At 37.1% G+C, this 21,655-nt stretch overlaps 1 protein-coding gene across 1 annotated transcript in view; it reads left to right on the top strand.

Moving 5' to 3' along the window:
* The first annotated feature begins 583 nt into the window (after window positions 1–583).
* The window catches only part of RHAG (Rh-associated glycoprotein), a 24,438-nt gene continuing 3,366 nt past the window's right edge, over window positions 584–21,655 (top strand). Inside the window, exons 1-7 of the mRNA XM_004674031.1 lie at window positions 584–740; window positions 13,033–13,216; window positions 13,815–13,965; window positions 16,058–16,205; window positions 16,433–16,599; window positions 17,946–18,083; window positions 18,650–18,771. Coding sequence (XP_004674088.1) covers window positions 584–740; window positions 13,033–13,216; window positions 13,815–13,965; window positions 16,058–16,205; window positions 16,433–16,599; window positions 17,946–18,083; window positions 18,650–18,771 — 1,067 coding nt within the window. The remainder of the gene's footprint in view (window positions 741–13,032; window positions 13,217–13,814; window positions 13,966–16,057; window positions 16,206–16,432; window positions 16,600–17,945; window positions 18,084–18,649; window positions 18,772–21,655) is intronic.

The following is a 21,655-nucleotide window of genomic DNA, read 5'->3' as shown; positions in this document are numbered from 1 at the left end:
TCAAGATTCCTTGTTCTTGCAACCCTTATGCTATTCCCTTGTCTGTCAGTATTATTTTGTATGCTGTGTTCTTGGCCCACCACAAAATGCCTTATTATCCTAATTATATTTCATAATACTTTTATAAATATTATTATAGTTTTTACCTAATCATACTTCTACTTCTGCCTTCCTAACTAGGTTCTTAGTTTCCTCAAGAAATTTGAGGAATTTATTTTATAACGTGTTTAATTTTGTGTCTCCTCAGTGTCTGTCATATGGTAAGTACTCAAGTAATGTTTAATTAACTAAATTAAATAGGGTTCCAGATGCTTTTTTTGTAATAGATCTCTTTTATCACACAGATTCTTTAAATCCATATTGTATATTTTTAAAACAGTCTTTAGAATAACAATTCAGTTACAGAATAAAACTCTCCCCAATGGGTGGGACATTTTCACCAGTATGGCCCTTTTTTTTTTCTTGTGATATCACTGGAGTGCCTTGAATATGCACCATAATTCCACACAGAGCAGTCCCTCAGTTCTTATCAACCTTCACACAGCCTGTGAAGCCCTTAGTAGCTCTGTCCATTACCACAAACATGAGGTTCAAATTCCCTCTTCTGGCCCTTGGCCTGGAGATCACTATGATTGTTTTATTTGCACTATTTGTTCAATATGAGGAGAATCAGAACATTGTCCAACATCCCAACAGCACCAAATCAGCAAGCATGGACAGATCTCTTGACTTATATCCTCGTGAGTAGACAATCTACTTCTTAAACATTTGGGGGTTCTTCATGTTCTCAGCATGGGAAATCTTTGAATACTGTAGCCACTTTGGGCTCTTCTGTTTGTAAAATTATGTAGTAGTTAGGAGTGCTGAGAGTACTATAGCTTTATACTGTGGTATCTTGTATTCTTGCTTTAATTATTGTGTTTGAATAAAGATGTGTCTGTTAAATATTAAAGAAACTGAAAATTAAAGGAACAACATTTTCTTTCTGTTGCCTGTATGCTGTTAAATGTCTTAATTTTTCCCTTATTGAATTGCTCACTTATCTATAAAAGCATTTCCCCAAACAACAACAATAAAAGAGTCATAGGTAACTTTGAAAGACAGTGAATAGAAGCAAAGTGGAGTATTGAGAGGGGGATCTTAGATCCCATGTGGTACCTGGAGGTATAAGAGGGGGTATCTGAAGGTATAAGAAGGTTATTTAGGGTGATATAGGAAATAAATAAGTTTTAATCAAAAAGGATAGTCTTGGGGTTTTGTAATATTATTCCAAAATAATTCATTTAATTATTTGAAATGATGAGAAGACTATGCAATTCTAACACAGTTTTGAATCCAGGGAATGAACTGATGGGAAAAACTTTTTTTTTTTTTCAAATTTGAAAAAACAAGGTTGAAGTAATTAATGTAACAACGATTACTACCATTTACTTATTTGCTTATTTTGAATCAGGCGTATTTATTACCTTAAGGGAAATAGATGGTAAAATATATTTATTAGATTGTTAATATGTTTAATGAGGTTGAAAAAATTTTAACTTTTAAATTATTTAAAATAGCAGTAATAATAGTTTTACAGCATAGGCCAAAACTTTATTATAAGCAATCATATTTGTTCTCTTATACTTACCTTTGGGAGGGGATTTATGTAACTGGCACTAGTCCCGTGTAGAAATTATGACTTAGAGCTGCTAAGTGACTCAGCCAAAATGAAGAATTTCAAATTAAGATTCAGATACTGAAACTCTAAATCCAACTCTCTTCATAACACATAGATATCCCAGGGAGTTATTGATTAAATCACTTTATAAATTGCAAGTTAAACATCACTAAAACAGAACAGAATCTTATTAAACTCATTATACCTTTCTACACTTCATTTATTAATTATATAGTTGTTTTTATTAAATGCCAAACATGTGCTCCAGCAAACTATTTCAAAGATAGTGCAAATATGATCTCTTTATTCTGAGACTCCATTGTCTGGAGCACTCTATAAACAGAGATACTAAGTGTAAACCAAAAGCCTAAAATATGATATAAATTAGTGTTATTCAAATAAAGTTATCTTAAGAGGTTTGTAATTTGGATAACTTAGGCTGAATTCTAGTTTTAGAGTGATAAAAACCCAAGTTGCAGAAATGGTTACTAAATGCAGACTTTTTCAATTGACCTAGTTGTCACAGGGAATTTATACTCTGCTTATAAGAAAAATGGAAATTCACTTTTGAATTCATTATGAAAATATTTATTAACCTTCCAGTTCTTATCAAACAATCTTCAAAACTCTATGTTATAGACAGTGAATAAAGCCAATGAATAAAGCAAAACAGGCAGTCAATACCTTATGAAGTTTACATTTTATTGAGGAAACCAGACTATTAATATACAAAGAAAAAAAAAGAAGACAAAAAATTCCATATACAGGTCTATAACACATAGGTATATATAATATATGTATACATACACAGATACAAATGAATTATATTAATTTATGATATACATATGCATATACACCTACACATTTAATTGGTTATACAATACCACACCAATAAAAAAAATGATATGAGGAAGTAGTTGAATCTGGACAATGACTGTAAAGTGAGAGAACTAAAGTTTAATAAGCCCAAGGCATCCATAGTATAGAATTACTTATCCTATCTCCTGCGCATCTAGAATGGTACTATTCCTGTGTCACCTTTGACAAAACTGGAAAACAGTCAAATCGCTTTGTTCATCAGACAACTCGATAAACATATTATGTGATGCACATCACATATATGCTTAAGGAAATACTACTCAGCTAATGAAAAAAAAAAAAAGATGAAATACTACTTCCTAGGGAGTAATGAATGGAATTTGAAGGTATTATGCTAAGTGAAATAAGTCAGAAAATGAAAGATAATAACTGTATGGTATTAGTCTTTTGTAGTAACTGAAGAATGCAAGCTGGCAAAAAATACAATAGAAATAACTTTTACACTCTGTGAAACACATAGTGGCTACCTGATGAGGATGGGAAGGGAATTTGGTAGAGTAATAGCACAGGAGCATAAATGGAGGAGCAGAGAGTGAATTAAGTATGTGTACATGTTGAGATGTGAAGTATTCCTAAAATCATATCTATATATAGATATGCACACACACACAGTTAAGTAAAGGCAGAGAAAAATCAAAAAATCTGATTTAAAACATTCCTTCATCTTTGGCTAACATAACAATTCTGACTAAAAAATGGCAATTAGTTTATAGTCTGGTTAATTCTTTCTATGGCAACATGATATTAATCAGAACTAAAAGAAACAAGAGAGCCAGACAAATGGATACTGAGTCAAGAATATTTTCTGTGAGTAAAGCAGCAAGTACAAAGACCCAGAGGGATTCATAGATGAAGCGAGTAAGTGGGGAAGAGAAAGCAAATGATGAAGCTTGAGAATCTCAGGATTTTAAGCAAATTGTATTCATTATGAGCTAGCTGAAAACCTTGACATGCCTTGAAGATATTCTTCGAGGTATTAAGTATAGTTTTAACAGACCCACTTGGATATATAGAAAGACACATTACTGGACAACATAGTAATTCAGCATACAGAATTACCAGGCTGGACCATATAAGGCTGAGCCAAAGTAGTTGTAAACTAAGAATTAGTCAAATTCTGGTTATAACTTGAAAAGTATAGCTAACAGGATTTTCTGATGTATCAGTAGTATTCAACATTAAAAAAAGAAAGAAATCAAAAAATGGTATCAGAAACAGAATTCTTTCATTCATTTCTAAAGAAATTATCAAATTGCAGATGCTATAATGATGATGATTAATAATTAAGTACAATTCACTATGTGCATGAAAACAACAAAGGTTTTCACTCACAGACAGTTCACACACACACACACACACACACACACAACTTTTTTTCATTCAGAAGTCCAATGAGAGTGAAGTAAACGGATATCGGAAATGGGAGAAATTCAAGCAATAAGAGGTCCTGTGGACTCGAAAGAAAGCTATGAGCAGAACACAAATTGAAATCTTATTATTTGTAGGACACCTGCATTCATCCAGAATGGCAGTCCTAACCCAGTCTTCACATAACACCTAAAATTCTGGCCAATATAATCTTCCAGTTTTTTTATCAGTTGTATTATCCCTTGTTCAAATATTTTGTACAACAGCCCAGGAACTACATGACTGGTTATATATGTATACTTTGTTTCTATATGGCAAACAATTGACTTACACAAAATTTACATAACAATGGAAATTATTGGAGAAAAGATTTTTAAATATTCATTTATTAAGAAGTGTTTATGTCAAGTCAACAAACATTTTGACTTTGTGGGATTTCACACATAGTGAAGACTCAGTTTCTGCTACGTTCAACTGCAACGTAACAAAAGTTATGTTTTTCACCAGTAACTAAAGTAGGATTTTAATTTGTATTTTCAGTAACTGAAATCAAGTATAAACTTTTCCCTACCTCTCACTTGCTGTGCTTTTTGGGTAGTAATGGAAGGAACGTTATACGCTGTGGTTTGCATACATCCCAGGCACAACCAAGGAAGTGTATGGATCATGAATATCAGGTTTCTTGTCATGAGTACCCCAGATGTGCTGGCTTGAGGAACTAACTATACCCTAAAGCTGTTGGCTTCTATGGCAACTAACAAAGTATTGGCCAAATATGATTTCCTGTGGCAAATTCCGTTTGTGCAAATAATTTGGCAAGGGGTGAAACTTCACCTTGACTTTTAGTTAATCCTTGCTAACATGTGGACAAATTAGTAAAAAATTGTCTGTTTAAAGAGAAGTCATTTTGGGGACCGTTAACATTATATCAGAGATTCTTCAAACACAAGGTCTTTAACATTTATGGGCCAGTAAAATTATAACCATGACCTTTTTTATTACATTAAGTCAACCTTGCATTTTGAGTCAATTTTTTACTCAAGTGTGATTGTGTTATATTGTGCAGTGATCATTGCAAAACGATTGATTCACAGTTATGCAGAATTTCCAGATATTGCATATTTCATCATCTACTATTGTAAAGGATATTTCTTATTACCACCAAGAATCTCAACAGGATATCATTGAAAAAAAGCCAGGAAGTAGATAAGCTCATAGAAATAGATGCAAATTTTCCAAAATTCTCCTTAAAAAAATTGTCAAGTGTATTGCTAACAATATATACTCTCAGTTAGTTTCATTGAGGTGTCAGTCTCAATTCATTCAGTTTTCAGAAAATATCAATATGTGCTGAAAACACATAGTTTATGTTAATCTCTCAACAAACCAATTTCGTAAAAATAGTTGTTCATTCCCTTCACAACCCCAAAAATAAAGGCAGCACATTTTTTTCTGAGATAAATATCATGTCTCAGTGGTGCTTTTTATGTAACTATATTTTAACATACTAGTTCATATATGACAATAAGAAACTTTAAGAGGGCCAGTCATTAAAATCCATAGTTCACAACTATAGCAAGGAATTCTAAGTGAAAATGACTTTTTTCCTGAGTGATGAAGAATACCATGCACCTCAATATAATCTAGCACCCCACCATCATTCATGCTAAATGCTAGGACTTTTACTTCCAGCAATAATCACTTGTGAACCCTTATATACACTGCAGCATTATCACACATTATCACAACCTAAATGCCTGTCAGTGCATGATTACATAAAGACAGGGTGAGATATAGATAGATATCAGCAAATGAAAACATAATTTAGAATTAGCATGAAAATAGTTTCAGGCAGTTTCGACTGCCTAAAAGTATCTCCAGAACCCCTAAATGTGTTCACTTTACAATTGCAAACCATAGAACGTAGAATGGCAAAGGCAAACTAGTAAATAACCGCAGAAATTATTTTACATATTTCACTATGAGGCACAGATAAAGCACATTTAACTTTTAAGCTACATGGTTTCTTCTTTTAATTTAAACACATGGTACTGATTTACCATTGATTTACACTACTACATAAATTTGGGGGGTACATTTTCACAACTGCGTGGGTTACACCTCACCTCATCCATCATCCAGTTCCCTCTGCCATTCCCACCATCTGGTTGACATCCTCTCTCCTTCCCGGCAATCTCTTCTCCTCTTGCTCTGACAACCACTATAGTTATTAGAATCTAAAAGCTACTATTGTTGTGACTTGTAAGTTTGTTTTGTTTATAGCCCACATATAAGGGAAATTGTCTTTCACTTTCTGATTTATTTCCATTACCACCATCACCTGCAGTGCCATCCACATTGTCACAAAAGGTAAGATTTCATCTTTAATTGCTGAATCAGATTATTGAGATGGAGATAGAAAATAGTTTTAACCTCTGGTAATACCATTCAGCAATTAAAGCTGAACTATTTAATCTATATAGATATATCTATCTACATTTATCTGTGTCTACTCATTTACTTATCTAGTCATCCATCAACAGGGAGTTAGGTTGTGATAATGCTGTTGTGTATATAAGGGTGCACATGTTTTTTCAAATTTGTTTTCATAGTCTTCAAATAAATACCTAGAAGAGGTATCACTGGGTCATATGGTATTTTCTTTTTCTTTTTTCCCCCCACTTTTAAGGATGTTCTGCACCATTTCCATAGGATTACACCAAATACATAGACACCATTAGTAAATGAGACTTCCTTTTTCCCCTCACACCTTCATTAACACATACTGTTAGCAGTCTTATTGAGATATTCTGCTCTCACAGAGTGAGATGTTATCTCATGGTGGTTTTGATGTGCATTCCTGTACTAATAATTAAATTTGAACAATTTTTTTCACATGCCTTTAACCATTTATATATGTATCTTCTTTCAAGAAGTATTTATTCAAATTCTCTGCTGACTTTTTTGCCTGGGTTTTTAGGGTTTTTTAAGTCCACATTTAAGGATTTATTCCTCTATTCTTCCAGGTATCATTTAAATCACTTATTATGAAGTCTTAGCAAATCAGGAAATATATTACAAGCAATGGGTAACTAATGTGTATAGTGTGAACAATTCTTAGATTTGCTTGCTGCTGTTCTAAGTGGTACCTGGCATTGTTACTATAACTAAATTAACATACAGCAATAGTTTTTGACCTAACAATGAAATACAAGCCTCTAGAAGAAAGCTGTGTTTTCCCTTTTAAACATTTAATTATTTATGAATACAGAACTGGGGCACATGCTAGAGGGGCAGGGGTGGGCAGAGAATTCACCAGAGACATAGTAGGGAACAGAACAGGCAGGACACTGCTGAGAGGAGCAGTAGGCAAGACAGGAGAGGTTTGCTGTGCCATGGGGGTCACCTATGAGTGGGGATTGCGCTCTCTAGTAGTGGTGAAGCAGCGGCTGCTAGCTTTATAGGCTGCACTTTAACCCATTGCGTCACCAGGGAGGACCCCTGTGTTTTCCTCCTTAGGAACTTTGCTTTTTACAGGAAGCAATGGGCACAACTAGCACTCAAATTTCAGCTTGTAAATACTCTTTCCCACTCGGTCTCATGTAGAAATAGCTGATCCAAGTCAGGGCAAAGAAAACACAAGATAAGTCACCTACTTAAAGATGAATGGGGATATATGAAAATATAGGCCTCTACTTGATGGAGTACCAACTATCCAAAGTGGAAAGAAGCAGAACATTTAAATTCAGTGGAAATGAAGTGGACAAAGGTGGAGAAGTATGGGTGCCTTGGTAGTGGATGTTTACAAAGTTGCAAACCAATGTCACATCTTTACAAAATATATAAAATAAAATAATTGAATAATAATAATATGATAGTATTAGATTATTCATTGAAATAGAGATAATGCGGTACCTCTGACCTGCACCCCAGCCCTGTATGCATAAATAAATAAACCTTAAAAAAAAAAAAAGGAAAATGAGTCAATGAACAAACAGAAATATTCCCTAAAGGAGTAAGGGAGTAAGGGGAGAAGGAAGAAACTCTACAAAACAATTCCAATTTATTAATATAAAAGGAGTAATCAATATAGACATTTATAATTTTGAAATTAAGAATGTAAATAATTAATTCCAGCAAGGATCATCAATAGGTGCTAAAATCATTAGGTAAAAAGCTCAGAGAACACATGGTCTGCAAAAGTCACCCCAAAGATTGCCTGATAGTTAAGTGATAAAAAGTACAATTATAATACTGAGAAGTTGGAGTATGAGTTATTAAGCAAGTCAGATACTCACTAGGCTAGGGTCCAGTGGGATTCACCCCTGAAGTCTGCCTTCAAAAACCTATCCTTTAACCACACATTAAATGGGCAATGTTGCTTTCAAGGTAGGACGTTTGGCTACATGGACCATAGTCTTCAGCAGATTTGTCAGAATATTTTTTGATCCCAACAAAAATCAACCTCTAAAGCACAAGATTATAGTCCTCCTAGGATAAGTGATTTTACTCTGCCAAAGTAACAGAAACAATCTCCCTATATTACGAACAAACTGTACTGTTCAAAACTGTTGAAATTGTCCAAAACACAGTACTGCAGGCTTAAAGCACATTGTTTTATAGAGAGAAGATACATTTTTTTTTTTGAAATGGGATTTTTCATGCCTATCATCAGCTAACAGGATAAATAAGTTTACCTATTGAAAAATGGCTAAATATTGTGACCTACCTTAAGAATAAGCCTTAATGTAATAACCTTAACATATATCAATGGTAAAACATCAGAACTTCCTGAGAATTATCTGTGCAACATGTTTATTCTGTGTTAATTTAGCATATAGTCTGTCCCAAGTATTAGATATATAAGGAGATAAACAAAGCCCGGCCCTCATGGAATCTTAGGAGGTGGGATTATTCCCACTTGGCAAAAGTAGAAGCTGAGACTTAGGGACATCCTTCTGTATCCTAAGGGCATGCAGCTGCTAAAAATGCAAATAGACTAAGGATTACTTTGATAAATCTAGTGAAATGGTATTGATCGGTGCAATTTTCAACTAAAATGTGAAGAAAACAAATTCATCCAGGATATCAAAAATACAGGAAAACTGTACAATTTTATTACGTTAAGATTTCTCCACCTTTCTTTTTTCTGCATTCTCCTTCATCTTTCATTAGGAACTTTCAGGGAAACACTTGAAAGAAAAACCGAGTCACTGTAGGAAATGAGGGCAGCGATGCACAGGTGAAGGAAGCACTGGCCTCTGGTTCCCGCACCCTACCAGCTTAACTCAAAAAGAGAATATAAAATTTGCTATGCCACTGGGAAGAAATTCTTAAATACATCAAGTTGGCATTTTCTTCAGTGGGCTCAACTTTTTAACGAAAGGGAAAATTAATAGAATTCTGAATCCTTAAAAGCATAATTTGATTTAGATGGGGACTTCTCAAGAGCAGCATTATTAACATTCTGAACCAAATAATTGCTAGTTTGGTGGCACGTTAAGGGAAGTTTAGCTCCATCCCTCCTCTGTGCAGACTAGATATTAGTATTACTACCTAACCCATTCAGCTTAAAACCAAAACTGTTTTTAGACATTGCCAAACATTCTGAAGGCTAAAATTGCCCCCACTATTTAGATAAGTTTTGGCAGTCCTTAAAACATGTCCTGGACCCACTTTGGTGGAGCAGTGTGTGGATCACAGCACTGCGAAGCTGGCCACAGCCACTTGGGTGCAAGTTCGATCCCTGCCCTGGAGTTGACCAACTTGGCAGAGCAGACAGCTCCTGTCTCACCCTCTGCTCCCCTCATCTGTGTACTTTGTCAATTTGTCTTTTCTGCTCCCCACTCTGACACTGATGAATCTGCTCACCATCCTTGCACCTCTGGCCTGTACCCCAGATCTATATGCATAAATAAATTTAAAAATCTTCTAAAAATAATGACTAAGACCATTAAAAAAAAGTCAGATATCCTAGAAGTTTAAACCACTAAAGAAATCTTTTTTGTACCACTAACTAAAAGCATAACTCTCTCCCCAGCCCCACATGTGAGTTGTCAGAGAAGAATGAAAGATATATAACATCTTATTATTTATAAGGGTGTTAACCGTAGCTTTAAGTATACAGAATCATTTATCTGTCAAGAGTCATCACAACTTTGTAAATTCACTAGCAGCTTAAATAATACATGAGGTTCCTAGGCCCTCTTGTGGCAGAAAGCAGTAATAAGAAGCAGAAAGGAAGACATTGGAGCACATTTGACTCAAGAAATTCTTTGCTTCATGTAAAATGCCTGCTTTTCCATCAAAGGGAGATGGGAACATTATATGAAGATTTATTACTCTAAGTACTACAAAAGTATATTTAAAAATGATTATTTTACTGTCTGCTTTAAAACCAATAGATTCCTGGAGAAACAAGTACACTTGTTTTATGAAAAACAAGAAAATATTTTTTTGGGAAAAACTTGGTAGAAGAAATAGTAACATTCTCTTTTTCCCCTAGCTTGTGACTAGGAGCAAATTGCAGAACTAGAAAGACTATGGACTTCATATAAAACAGACCCTCCTATAAGGAAGAGAAAATTGAGGCCCAGGAGTGTTTCATAAAACCATAGCCAGGTCATAAGTGGTGTATATTTTCTAGTTCCATTCCAAGTTATCCTATGGCTGAACTAAGATATTTATTTACAAAATTTTGGTGGGGAGGGGGAAAAACAACTTGTAAACACACACACACACACATCTACATTTCAAAAATCAAAGTTGATGCTGGCTGACAGTTGCCCATTATGAATGTTCCAATCTTGGTGTTCCATGTGTGGGTGTGGAAGGAGCTTTCCTGGGCCCTCAAGTGCTGTTTTAAGTGAGATAGTTTCCAACTTGCAGTACCTTTCGAGAAAAAAGACATTACCTTTCCCTGCTCTGAGACTTCCTGAAGAGCTTCTGGGAGGAAAGATTTTCAGAGACCCTTTGACCCACCCTCCTCATAGTGCCTGCCACTCTCAGGAGGCAGTTCCAGAGGACAATAAAATAACCAAAGTATTGCTGAGGTAGAAAGAGTGATGTTAATTCAACATCTGAGGACTGTATTTTTTCTCTCTGGCTTTTTATTTGTTCCCCATTTAAATACAATTCATTGTATGCATCTGTCCATTTGAACAATAAGAAATACACAAATAGTTCAACCATATTGGTTATTTCAATGCAAAAATGTCATTTTTTATTTGGTTCAATCAAATAGATGTCTTCCAAATTAAGTTGTAATTTTCTTGTGGGAAGAGCCTGTGTTCTCACTATCTTGCATGATCTGATGCTTTGTGTATACAGTGCCCACGTCACACTCACTCCCAAGTGGTTTTCCGACTGAAAGCAACCCTGGAAAGTAAAACTTTTGCACTTTTGCCAATGAGAATACAAAGCTTACAGAAAAATAGTGATTTGACCCAGGTCACATGGTCACATAATAATTGAGGGACCTGATCCTGCATCTCAAGGTACTAAGTCAAATATTTGTTTTCAAAAAGCATATAGCCTTCATCAGGTCTGGTTGGTGCTTTGTTGTTTAGAAAGTGCTAGTGAAACATGTCATGCTTTCTCAGGAAACATGCTATGATATTGGGTATACTGCCTTATTTACAATTGCACAAACTGTTTCAATATTAAAAACCCACTTTTTCACAATGCTGGGTTATTAAGCACATTGGCATTTGACATCACAGTAATAGCATGTCATCAAACCTATAAATTTCACTGAGGAAAAACAAGAAAATCACAATTATAAGTCTTAGGTGGAATTCTATTTTGCTTCTGTATTAAAAATATAATAATATTGGACTTCCCAGGTGGCATAGGGTTAAGTCTCAGCACTATCATGCTTTCACCACTGTACCCTGAAAACTCAGCTAGTTTTCAGTTCCCCGGCCAGGGGGCTGACCTACATGACACAGCTGATTGCTCCTGTCTCACTTGCTGCTCCTCTGAGCAGTGTATGTCAGTAGATCTGCTCCCCACTCTGGTTCTGGTGAATCCTCTCAGCCCCTGAACCTCTGGCCCACACCCCAGTTCTTGTAATCATAAATAAATAAAAAATAATTCTTTTTTAACAATAATAAAATAACTCAGCTAACAAATGTTGTTAAAATAAATAAATAAAACAATATTTAGCAAATAAAAAAACAATGAAAGTGCTAACAAAGATATTATCCCACATGATTCTAATAATGATCTGGTAAGGTTTCCAGGGCTGGTGCTATTCTACACATTTGCTATGTGGAGATTGCAGTTGATTCATTCAGTCATGATTGCCTCTTTCCCTATGTGCATGCTTTTATGCCCAGGGAGCAAATGAAAACCTGGGGTGCAAAGGATGACTATGCCTAATCCCTTCATCAGGAAACTCATAGCACAGTGCAGGGAAAGGACACCTCATGGACTAAATAATTGCAACAAATGCCAATGCGTATGGCAAATAGCAAAGCTAAGGTTAAAGACAGAAAGCAGCGTGGATATCAACAGGAAATATGATTTCCACTAGGACTGTTGGGGAAGTCTTTTTTTTTTTTTAATTTATTTATTTATTCATACAGAACTGGGGTACAGGCCAGAGAGGCAGAGAGGTGAGAGACAGAGCGGGGAGCAGAACAGGCAGATCCATGAAGTACACTGCTGAGGGGAGCAGCGGGAGGGTCAGGGAAGGTCTGCCGCGCCCTGTGGTCACCTCCGGGGCAGGCGGGAATCGAACTCATGTGGAAGCGGCTTTAGATTCGTAGTGCTGTGCTTTAACGTGCTGCGCCACCAGGGAGGGTCGGGGAAGTCTTTTTAAAATGGGGTATGCACACACCCTAGTGGAAAATAATGAAAGACTCTCAGGAGAGGATGACAGGCATTCTGGAATGGTAGTACAGTGTTTCAGGAAAAAGGCTCAAATACCAAAAACTGGCTCAAGGTCTTGTAGCTGGTAGTAGCCAAATGGCACTGGAACCCAGCCTTTTGCTGCCCACTTAATGTTCTCCCTTCACAGTGTCTTATGCAAAGGATGTCCACTTAATAAATGGGATATTTATAAAGTGACACTTTCTTAATGCTCCCCTAATCCAGGTTTGTTCTCCCTTGCTCTTTTCTAGTATTCCAGGATGTGCATGTTATGATATTTGTTGGATTTGGTTTCCTCATGACCTTCCTGAAGAAATATGGTTTCAGCAGTGTGGGCATCAACCTGCTGATCGCCGCTCTGGGTCTCCAGTGGGGCACTATTGCACAGGGCCTCCTACACAGCCACGGAGAGAAAATTCTCATTGGCATCAAGAGGTGACACCCTTTACTTTTCCAGCATTGTGTTTTCAATACAACTGTTTTCCTATTAAGTCTCTTGTCAAACTCTAAAATTGACAAGCTGGCAAATTGCCTCCCTTGGGCAACAGATGGTTGTTGGGCCCAAACACCCAAGTGAGTGCTATCGCCTACAGAGCTGGGTCATACGCTCATGCCTACACCCTCTTTGGCTCAAATTTAGGGTATGAGAAATTCCCTTTCATATAATTATTAAACCTTCCATCTCAGCTACAGAGGGAAAACCCTTCATTAGCTATTTTTCTAAGACTGTTTTTAAAATGTAGACATGCATTTAGATTGTGCAATATTACAAGCATCCCAGGAAATAATTCAGATCAGCAAAAAAAGAAAGTAAAGTCCTAAATGAGATAAAGAGCAGATAAATCCAAATAAAGGAAATGCTAAGCAACTTTAGAGTGCCTGATAAATGGAGGAGATTTGGGGTAAGGAAGTAGGAAAGGACAGACTTAGGCTTGGAAGAATCTCCACATGAGGTCTGGCAAGGACCTCGTACTCTGGATAAGGCGATGTTATCATTTGTTTTTCTTCAAATATTCTTTCTTTCCCCCCTCAGCTTGATAAACGCAGACTTCAGTACAGCCACAGTTCTGATTTCCTTTGGAGCTGTCCTGGGAAAAACAAGTCCAGTCCAGATGCTGATCATGACGATTATAGAAATTACTATCTTTGCTGGCAATGAACATCTGGTTGTGGAGAAGTTTCAGGTAAGGGTTAGAAGATTTACACTTGCCTAACTTTGGATATTGGGGGCCACAACACATAATAGATTCCCACTTTACACAAGGGCAAACTTGGGTGAAAGTTATATCGTAGCAAATAGTAATTAATAGTTATAATTTACTTGGGTGCCTACTATAAACCAGAAGTTTTAGAAAGATCTTATTTCATCACCACAACAACATTGTAAAATCTATGTCACCATTATTGTTTGTGTATAGAGAATCATGTGTATGTCTTTCCTAAATCTAAATTCAAATGAAAATTTTTCTAACTCCACAGCTCTATTTTTATGTTATATTTCATAACAATAAACAACTCCTTTTTCAACTGCTAGATGAATAGCCCTTTCCAGGGTTTCTGGTACAGTCTAGTGTTGTGTAGGGCAGGAAGTCATAGAGCAGGCTACATCATGCAGGCTGCTGCTCAAGAGCAAGATCCTGGCCTTTTTACTGATAAACAGCATTAGTCATATGAGGAAGTAGAAAAGGAAAGGGAGAAGTAGAAGAAGCAGGGGAAGGGTGGAGCTGTATTTCTCATCTGCTGATTGCTTGGTATGTAGATCCAGCCCTGATTCCCCAGTCTAGATTTCAATCTTATCAATAAGGCTTTCCACTGATTAGTTTTTGGGGTCCTTTGTTATACATCAGCCTACAGCCCCCCAGGCTTTCCCAGTCACACCTCAGGATGTTTTAGTCAGGAGTAAGTTTATGCATCCATCATCAGCCCCCCAGGCATTCCCGGCCATACCTCTTGATGCATATCCTTCCAAGAGTGTTCCAGCTTTATGCTCTTAATTGATTTGAAAGTCACCTGGTAGGGTTGTGCTCTTAAGACCACACAATTCTGACTTTGCTTTAGGAATACAGAACTGTAGGTAACAAAATGGAGGCTGCATAGGCCATTTAAGATTAGCAGACCCACAGTTTAGTTAAATTTTTCTGCTCCATGAAAATTTCATTGCTACCCCAAGATACATTCCCAGGTACTTTCTGGTATTTTAATATATTTCTACCAAGAATTTAACTCAATAGCAAACATTTCTGATACTTTTCTAGGGGTTATGTATTGGGTATTCAGTGACCAATAGATTAGAGCTCCTCTGTTTATAAAGTTTGCAATCTATTGGTGGAGACAGATAACAAGCACTAACCGTGCATTGATCCACCCACACATAGACAGGTGTGCTCACACACACATATGCACATGCACACTCACACACTCAAATATTATAAATTGTAATACAAGATATCAAAACAAGTTGACAGCACTAGGAATGAGTATAACAGGAAGACTTAGTTTAGGTTGGGGAATCCACAAAGGGTTCTCCAAGGACATGACAATTAAGCCTAAGCTGAAATGTATCTAGGAGTTTATTATATGAAAATAGTACATTACTTAGGATTTAGTTATCTAAATTATTAAGTCAACATCATTTCCTCCCTTTATAAATACATTTGCTTTGGAACTCTGAACTACCCATTAGAGGCAAGAAAACTGGATCAAATTCATACTGTGGCCTAAAAGGGCTTCAAATGAAGCTTAGACCTCAGTTGGTTTTCATGTTGCCATATAGAAGAAAAAACTGTGGGAAGAACTAGGGCTTTTGAAGCATCACGTCTTTGATTTGCAATTGAGTGTAATTGCAGTGTCAACTGAATGCAAAATGTCATGCATAATATTTAATTGAAAATCTCCCTTATTAGGAGTATGTTGAGTACCCACTAGGGACTAATATTTTACACACATGATCTCTTCTAAGTCTCATCACAGCCCTCTTGGTTGGGTAATACTTTCTCCAGTTTACAAAACATAGATTTCAGAAGAGTATAGTTGTCTAAATCTACATCTCAGAGGCATGCCTTATTTAGAATTGAAAGTTTATTTTTTTTTTTGTGGCTTCAAAGCCTGTAATTTTTCTTAAGTGTTACCCATTTATTTTCCATTCTCCAGTATTCTTTCTCTTTCTTTATTACTATTTTTATCATTTGACCAAAGACAGCATTCTTTAATTGACTTTACTTCCATTGTGAGACTCAATATCATGATTTCCATTTACCTGACTGGTTTGCCCCTCAGGCATCTGATGTTGGAGCATCAATGACCATCCATACCTTTGGGGCCTACTTTGGCTTAGCAGCAGCAGGCATCTTATATCGACCTGGCCTAAGAGCAGGGCATGAAAACGAGGAGTCTGTGTACCACTCGGACTTGTTTGCAATGATTGGTGAGCAGAGATGAATTTACCTGGTTCTTGATTATCTGATCATTCATGGGGGAGGTTTAGTCCAATGAAATTGTAAAGTTGTTCAAGAAGGAACATTCTCTGAGTTTTCCTTCTGTTTATGATGACTCATTGCTCCAGTAGTAGACACTTCATTAGTGCCCAAGTAGGCCTCACCTGGACTGTCTTCCAAGTTCAAAACTAATATATTTTCTTGTTGTTTATCCCAGGGACTCTCTTCCTATGGATGTTTTGGCCCAGCTTTAATTCGGCCATTGCTGAACCTATAGACAATCAGTACCGGGCCATTGTAAATACCTACTTCTCTCTAGCTGCCTGTGTGGTCACAGCCTACGCATTGTCCAGCCTTGTTGAGCACCGAGGAAAACTCGATATGGTGAGTGCCCATGAACCCCCATGCAGATTTCACCGAGCAACATTGGTGGTGGTGGTTCAAAGGTAAGCCATTTCTGAAGCACTGCTGAGCTATCAGAACAGATCACAAAACTTCAGAACTTGAAGCATATTTTGAATGCACATTTATTTATCATACACTTATACATTCATACATTAACATACACTCATACATTTACTCATCAAATGCATGATGGCCAGCAGATAGCAACAGTCAGAGACCACCTTCCCAGTTATAAAACAAGTTATAAAAGGAAACCCCAATTCCTTTCTTTCCAATATCAGACCCCCACAAATACTCCATTTGGATAATTGTTCTATACACTCCAGCATTCCACTAAAACTTCTTTACAGTTTCTCATACTTGGCCTCAACTAGATTCTAAACTGCTCATGCTCTGCCAAGGACCCTTGGTGAGAAAGACATTAAAAGTCAACTGCGTGGTTGAGCCCTCCCTGGTGACGCAAGGGGTGAGGACGCAGCATTGCAAGCTGGCAGCAGGCCGCAGCCGCTTCTGTAGGGGTTGGATCCCTGCCTGGGAGGTGATCCACATGGCGTGGCAGACCTTTCCTGACCCGCCCACTACTCCCCTCAGCAGTGTGCTTCGTGGATCTGCCTGTTTTGCCCCTTACTCTGTCTCTGGTGAAGCCTCTCACCCCCTGCACCTCTGGCCTATACTCCAGCTCTTTTATACATAAATAAATAAATCTTTAAAAAATAAATAAGTAAAAAAGGAAGAAAAGACAAGGTAATAGGAATAACATAACAGAACACAAGTACTAACTTTTAGTAGTTTTGATCACAGAAACATAGTTTTTGAAGATTTTTCCAACAGGTTAACATGATTAAGGGCTACGACCAAAAGAAAGAGAACAGACAGGTAGTTACTTTCTAACATATTAAAATGACCTAAGTAGACAAGAACATGGATGTAAGCTACTAGCTGCAATTTGAATGATAAGAAACAAAAGGGAGACAAGTTTTCATTTTCATAGAAACATAAAATCAAACCTTCCTGCCTGAGAAATTATTGGCAACAGCAGACCTGATGCTCTCCAAGTATGCATAAATAAAACTGTAAAATTGGAATAAATAAATAAACCACAGTGGTTGTTGTTAAAAATAAATAAATGAGTAAATAAATAACTAAAAGTCATTCTAGCACTTAAAAAAAAATCAGCTACTTGAAAGAAATGTTTTCTGGAATTACAAAGAATCAGTAGCCCTTTCCACTAAAGAATAGGCCACTGTGTGCACCGGATTCAAGAATCCTTCAGTTTGCCTGACCTGGGTTAGCTCTCCTCATCCTTGTCCCTGTCCTCCACACAGGTCCACATTCAGAATGCAACCCTTGCTGGCGGAGTGGCTGTGGGAACGTGTGCAGACATGGAGATTAACCCCTATGGGGCAATGATCATTGGGAGCCTTGCAGGAATAGTCTCTGTGCTTGGGTACAAGTTCCTGACTGTAAGTTTGATGGATGCTCTGAGTCAAACTTTGAATCTGCACCTTCACCTTCTCACATTGCACCTGGAGAGAACAGCTATGAAAATCCCTCCCATAAGCACCTTTTCTTTTCAAGGGTGATTTGCCTTCCTGTCAGAAATAACACTCACTTTGCAGGAGTCCTGTGCTTCCTATATTTTCCTGAGTTTTCTGTGTTTGCAGTAAAGAATCTGATCTCAGTTATTTGCAGCTTAGAATGAGCTGAATGCAAGCACTTGTGTTACTTTCATCTGGGGTAATTCAGTTAGAGTTTTTGTTGCTTGGTTATTTTATATATAATTAGGGATTCAGAGTCTTTTTTTTTTAAAAATATTGAAGATATCAGTAGATCAATAGGATTGATATCACTCACCTTCAAAGCCATTTACTAATGACTGAAAGAGCAGTTTTGCAACGTGTTTTCAGAGTTCTCAACAAATGAATTTTAGATGTGAATGGAGAACTAGACAGTTCATAAAAATTTTTCCTGCTTGATCATTTATTTTCATTATATAGCATCCCCCCCCCTTTTTTTTTTATAATTTCAGCCATTTTTTGCTTCCAAACTGAGGATCCAAGATACCTGTGGGGTCCATAACCTGCACGGCTTACCGGGTCTGATAGGAGGGCTCGCTGGTATTGTGACGGTAGCCATGAAATCATCTGACATGTGAGTGAAACTATGGGTGCTTCTGTCCCCACTGGGCCTTCCCAAGTTCTCTAACGCTTTCTCTCATCCTTAGAGAAATCCCATAATGAACAAACTTTTTCATTAACAATCTAAGCCATAGTTTGTAAGCAGTGTACTTGTTGAAACCAGACATTATGTATCAAATGAAAGATGTGTCTTTAACCACTGTTGTTAATTTAAAAAAAAATAAGTGTTGATTATAATAAACTTAATTTTTTACAATACCACCAGAAAGTTGTAGAGGCAGATGTAATGGATAGAACAATTATTTTCATTCACCCATTAAAAAAAAATTATGAGTTAAATAATGTGGAAAGCAGTGTTGGATCAGGGAAATTAAGAAGGTTTGCAGCTAGCTCCTATTTGCTACTAACTAGTGTTTTGGCAGTTCACACTGCCTTTTGGTTCTCAGTTTTTTTTCTTCCAAGAAATGACAAAAATTGCATTGTTTAGTCTCTAAAATCCCTTCTAATTCTAACAGATCTAGATTCTTTCTAAAGAGTATAAGTATTCATTTAAATGGCCAGAGGAAGAATAACTACCAGTAAAGTCCAGGAGAATGGAGTTGACGTCATAAATCATCAGTTATCACTTTCAGGCAATGTGATTAGTACAGTTGATGTGAAGATCATTCGTGTGAAACAGGTAGGATGATCATAAACTCCAGAAAACTTAGAAACAAGTAAGGAGGAATCAAATAGTCAATTTCTGAAGTCAATTGGTTTGTCTTTTTTTTTTTAATTTTATAACAGTTTATTTTCTGAAGTCAATTGAAAACGTGAAGTGTCTACTGTATAATACCCACTCCTGGCCCCACAGGCACATTTAGGATGTGTGAATAGATAAGGAATTGATAAGGTTGCCTTGGAGACTAGGTCACAAGACTGACCTGGGAGGTCAGAAAAACCAGCTCACTTCCAGGAACACAGACGCAGAACACAGGGCATGTTTCTGTGTCAAAGGACAGTGTCCAAGACCAGACTTCCTAACAGATAACTGGTACAAACTGGCACCCCAAATTAGAAAGTCCATGAAAACTGTATAAAAAAGAACCTCAACTCCTTCTTTATGGGCAGACCTCTCCCCACTTGCCCATTGCTCCCTTGCAGGGTATTCCAGCAAGTCTGCCTTTCCTGTTCTCCATTTGGTGAGTCCTTCGCCCCACCACCTGAGGTCTCACCCCAATCATAAGCCCAGTACAAAAAGGTACATGTGTGTTTGAAAATGTCTCGATATCACCAGCTCATGTTGCATAACTGGAAAAGATAAATCACTCATCAATTTTAACAGATATAATCTTGTTGCTTTATTTTATTTAAAATGCCTGGTGAATCTTATTTTCTACTGAATAAAAAGTTTGCTGCTTTCTTCATGTCTACAATTGACCCCTTTCGTCTTTAAGTTTTACCCTTTTAAAAGAAAAGCCCCAAATAGCTATATTCTCTTTCCACTCTCCCCAGGATCTAACAGGATGTTGAAATCATGTACTAAAGTATTTGCATGTAAATCAAGACTCAGGATAAAAGCAAGAGTGAATGAGCCCACATACTAAGTGTTAGAAGTGTGTAAACACTCTGTAAACTCTCTTAAGAGGTGCCTCATGATTAAGGAGAGAAGAATGTGCATCATGCCTAGACCTGCTCCATAGATGCAGCAAAGCAAGCCTGTCTGGGTCTTGCAGACGGTCTCACTGGGTGGCCAGGTTTGGGGTAGATTCCATGTTCAATCTAGTCTGGTGTGTTCAGGGTTAACAACACTTCACACCTGACATGGGGGGAGGGGGCTGGGCATGTGGTGGGGTGGCTGGCAGTGGCAAGTCTGAAGTCACACTTATCCATGGTAAAATTCATACTTTTCACAGAGCAACTAGAATAATGCGCCCAAGAGCCAAGACTACTTATGTGTACTCAGAATACTAAAACACATATCAGTTTCTTAGTAAGTAAAGTACAAGAAAAATTTAATCATCTTTAGGAAAAATTCAGCAGTCCCGGCAGCCTAACTCTAATAAGGCTGTTTATTTTGTTTAACCCAGTGTTTCCTATTCTACTCTGTCATGTACTGCTGCCACAGGAACTCTGTTGGCCACTTTGCAGCAGGAATGTAATGATTGTCACAGCAGTCCTGGAGCAGGTTTGCAAGGCCAGCTTCTGGCACATGAGCAGCAGTTCTTGTGCCATTTATGGAAAGCATACAGGTCAGTGAAAGCTGATCATGAGACAATGATATGAGGAATAAAGAACGGAGGGCAGGATTGGAATGGGCAACAAAGTTTTATGAGGAACAGAGAAGAGGACATCGTGACCCTATGTCAAGGGACATTTGCATTAGCAAAATATTTGATGTTATTATCACAAGCAGCATTATCCGAGACCACCAGGAGGTAGTTGAGTAATCAGGTCAATGACAGCCTACATGTCCCTGCGTCTGCCTTGGGATATTACTCTGTAGGTAGATATGGAATTCTCGGGTGTGATTTGCAGTTAGCAAATAGGTCACAGTTGTCCATGAGTGGCCAGCTAGTAGCCAGCTCATAGAATTTTCATTAAAATCCTTTTTTTAAAACCTAGGAAGGCTCTTGGCAAGTTCCAGTAAAATTAATTTGGTTCACAAAAGAAGAAAATAAAGTATATGTATTAAGTATTCAGCCTCACCAGTAATCAAAGAAACTCAAACAAGTTACCAGTTTTTCGGTTAATAAATTGATGAAGATTAAATGGCTATCAGTACTGATTAGTGGCTAAAGTAGAGAAATAAGGTTATAAACTATACAATTTACTATTTGGAAAACCCTTAAAAAAGTATATAACCTTCTCCTGGATGATGCTTAGTGAAATAAGCCAGAAAGAAAAAGAAAAATACC

This window comes from Condylura cristata, unplaced genomic scaffold (assembly GCF_000260355.1).
Source record: "Condylura cristata isolate star-nosed mole 26May11 unplaced genomic scaffold, ConCri1.0 scaffold00001, whole genome shotgun sequence".
NCBI classification, from domain to species: domain Eukaryota; kingdom Metazoa; phylum Chordata; class Mammalia; order Eulipotyphla; family Talpidae; genus Condylura; species Condylura cristata.
Note: the sequence above shows the minus strand (reverse complement) of the source record. Positions and strands in the feature narration are given on the sequence as shown.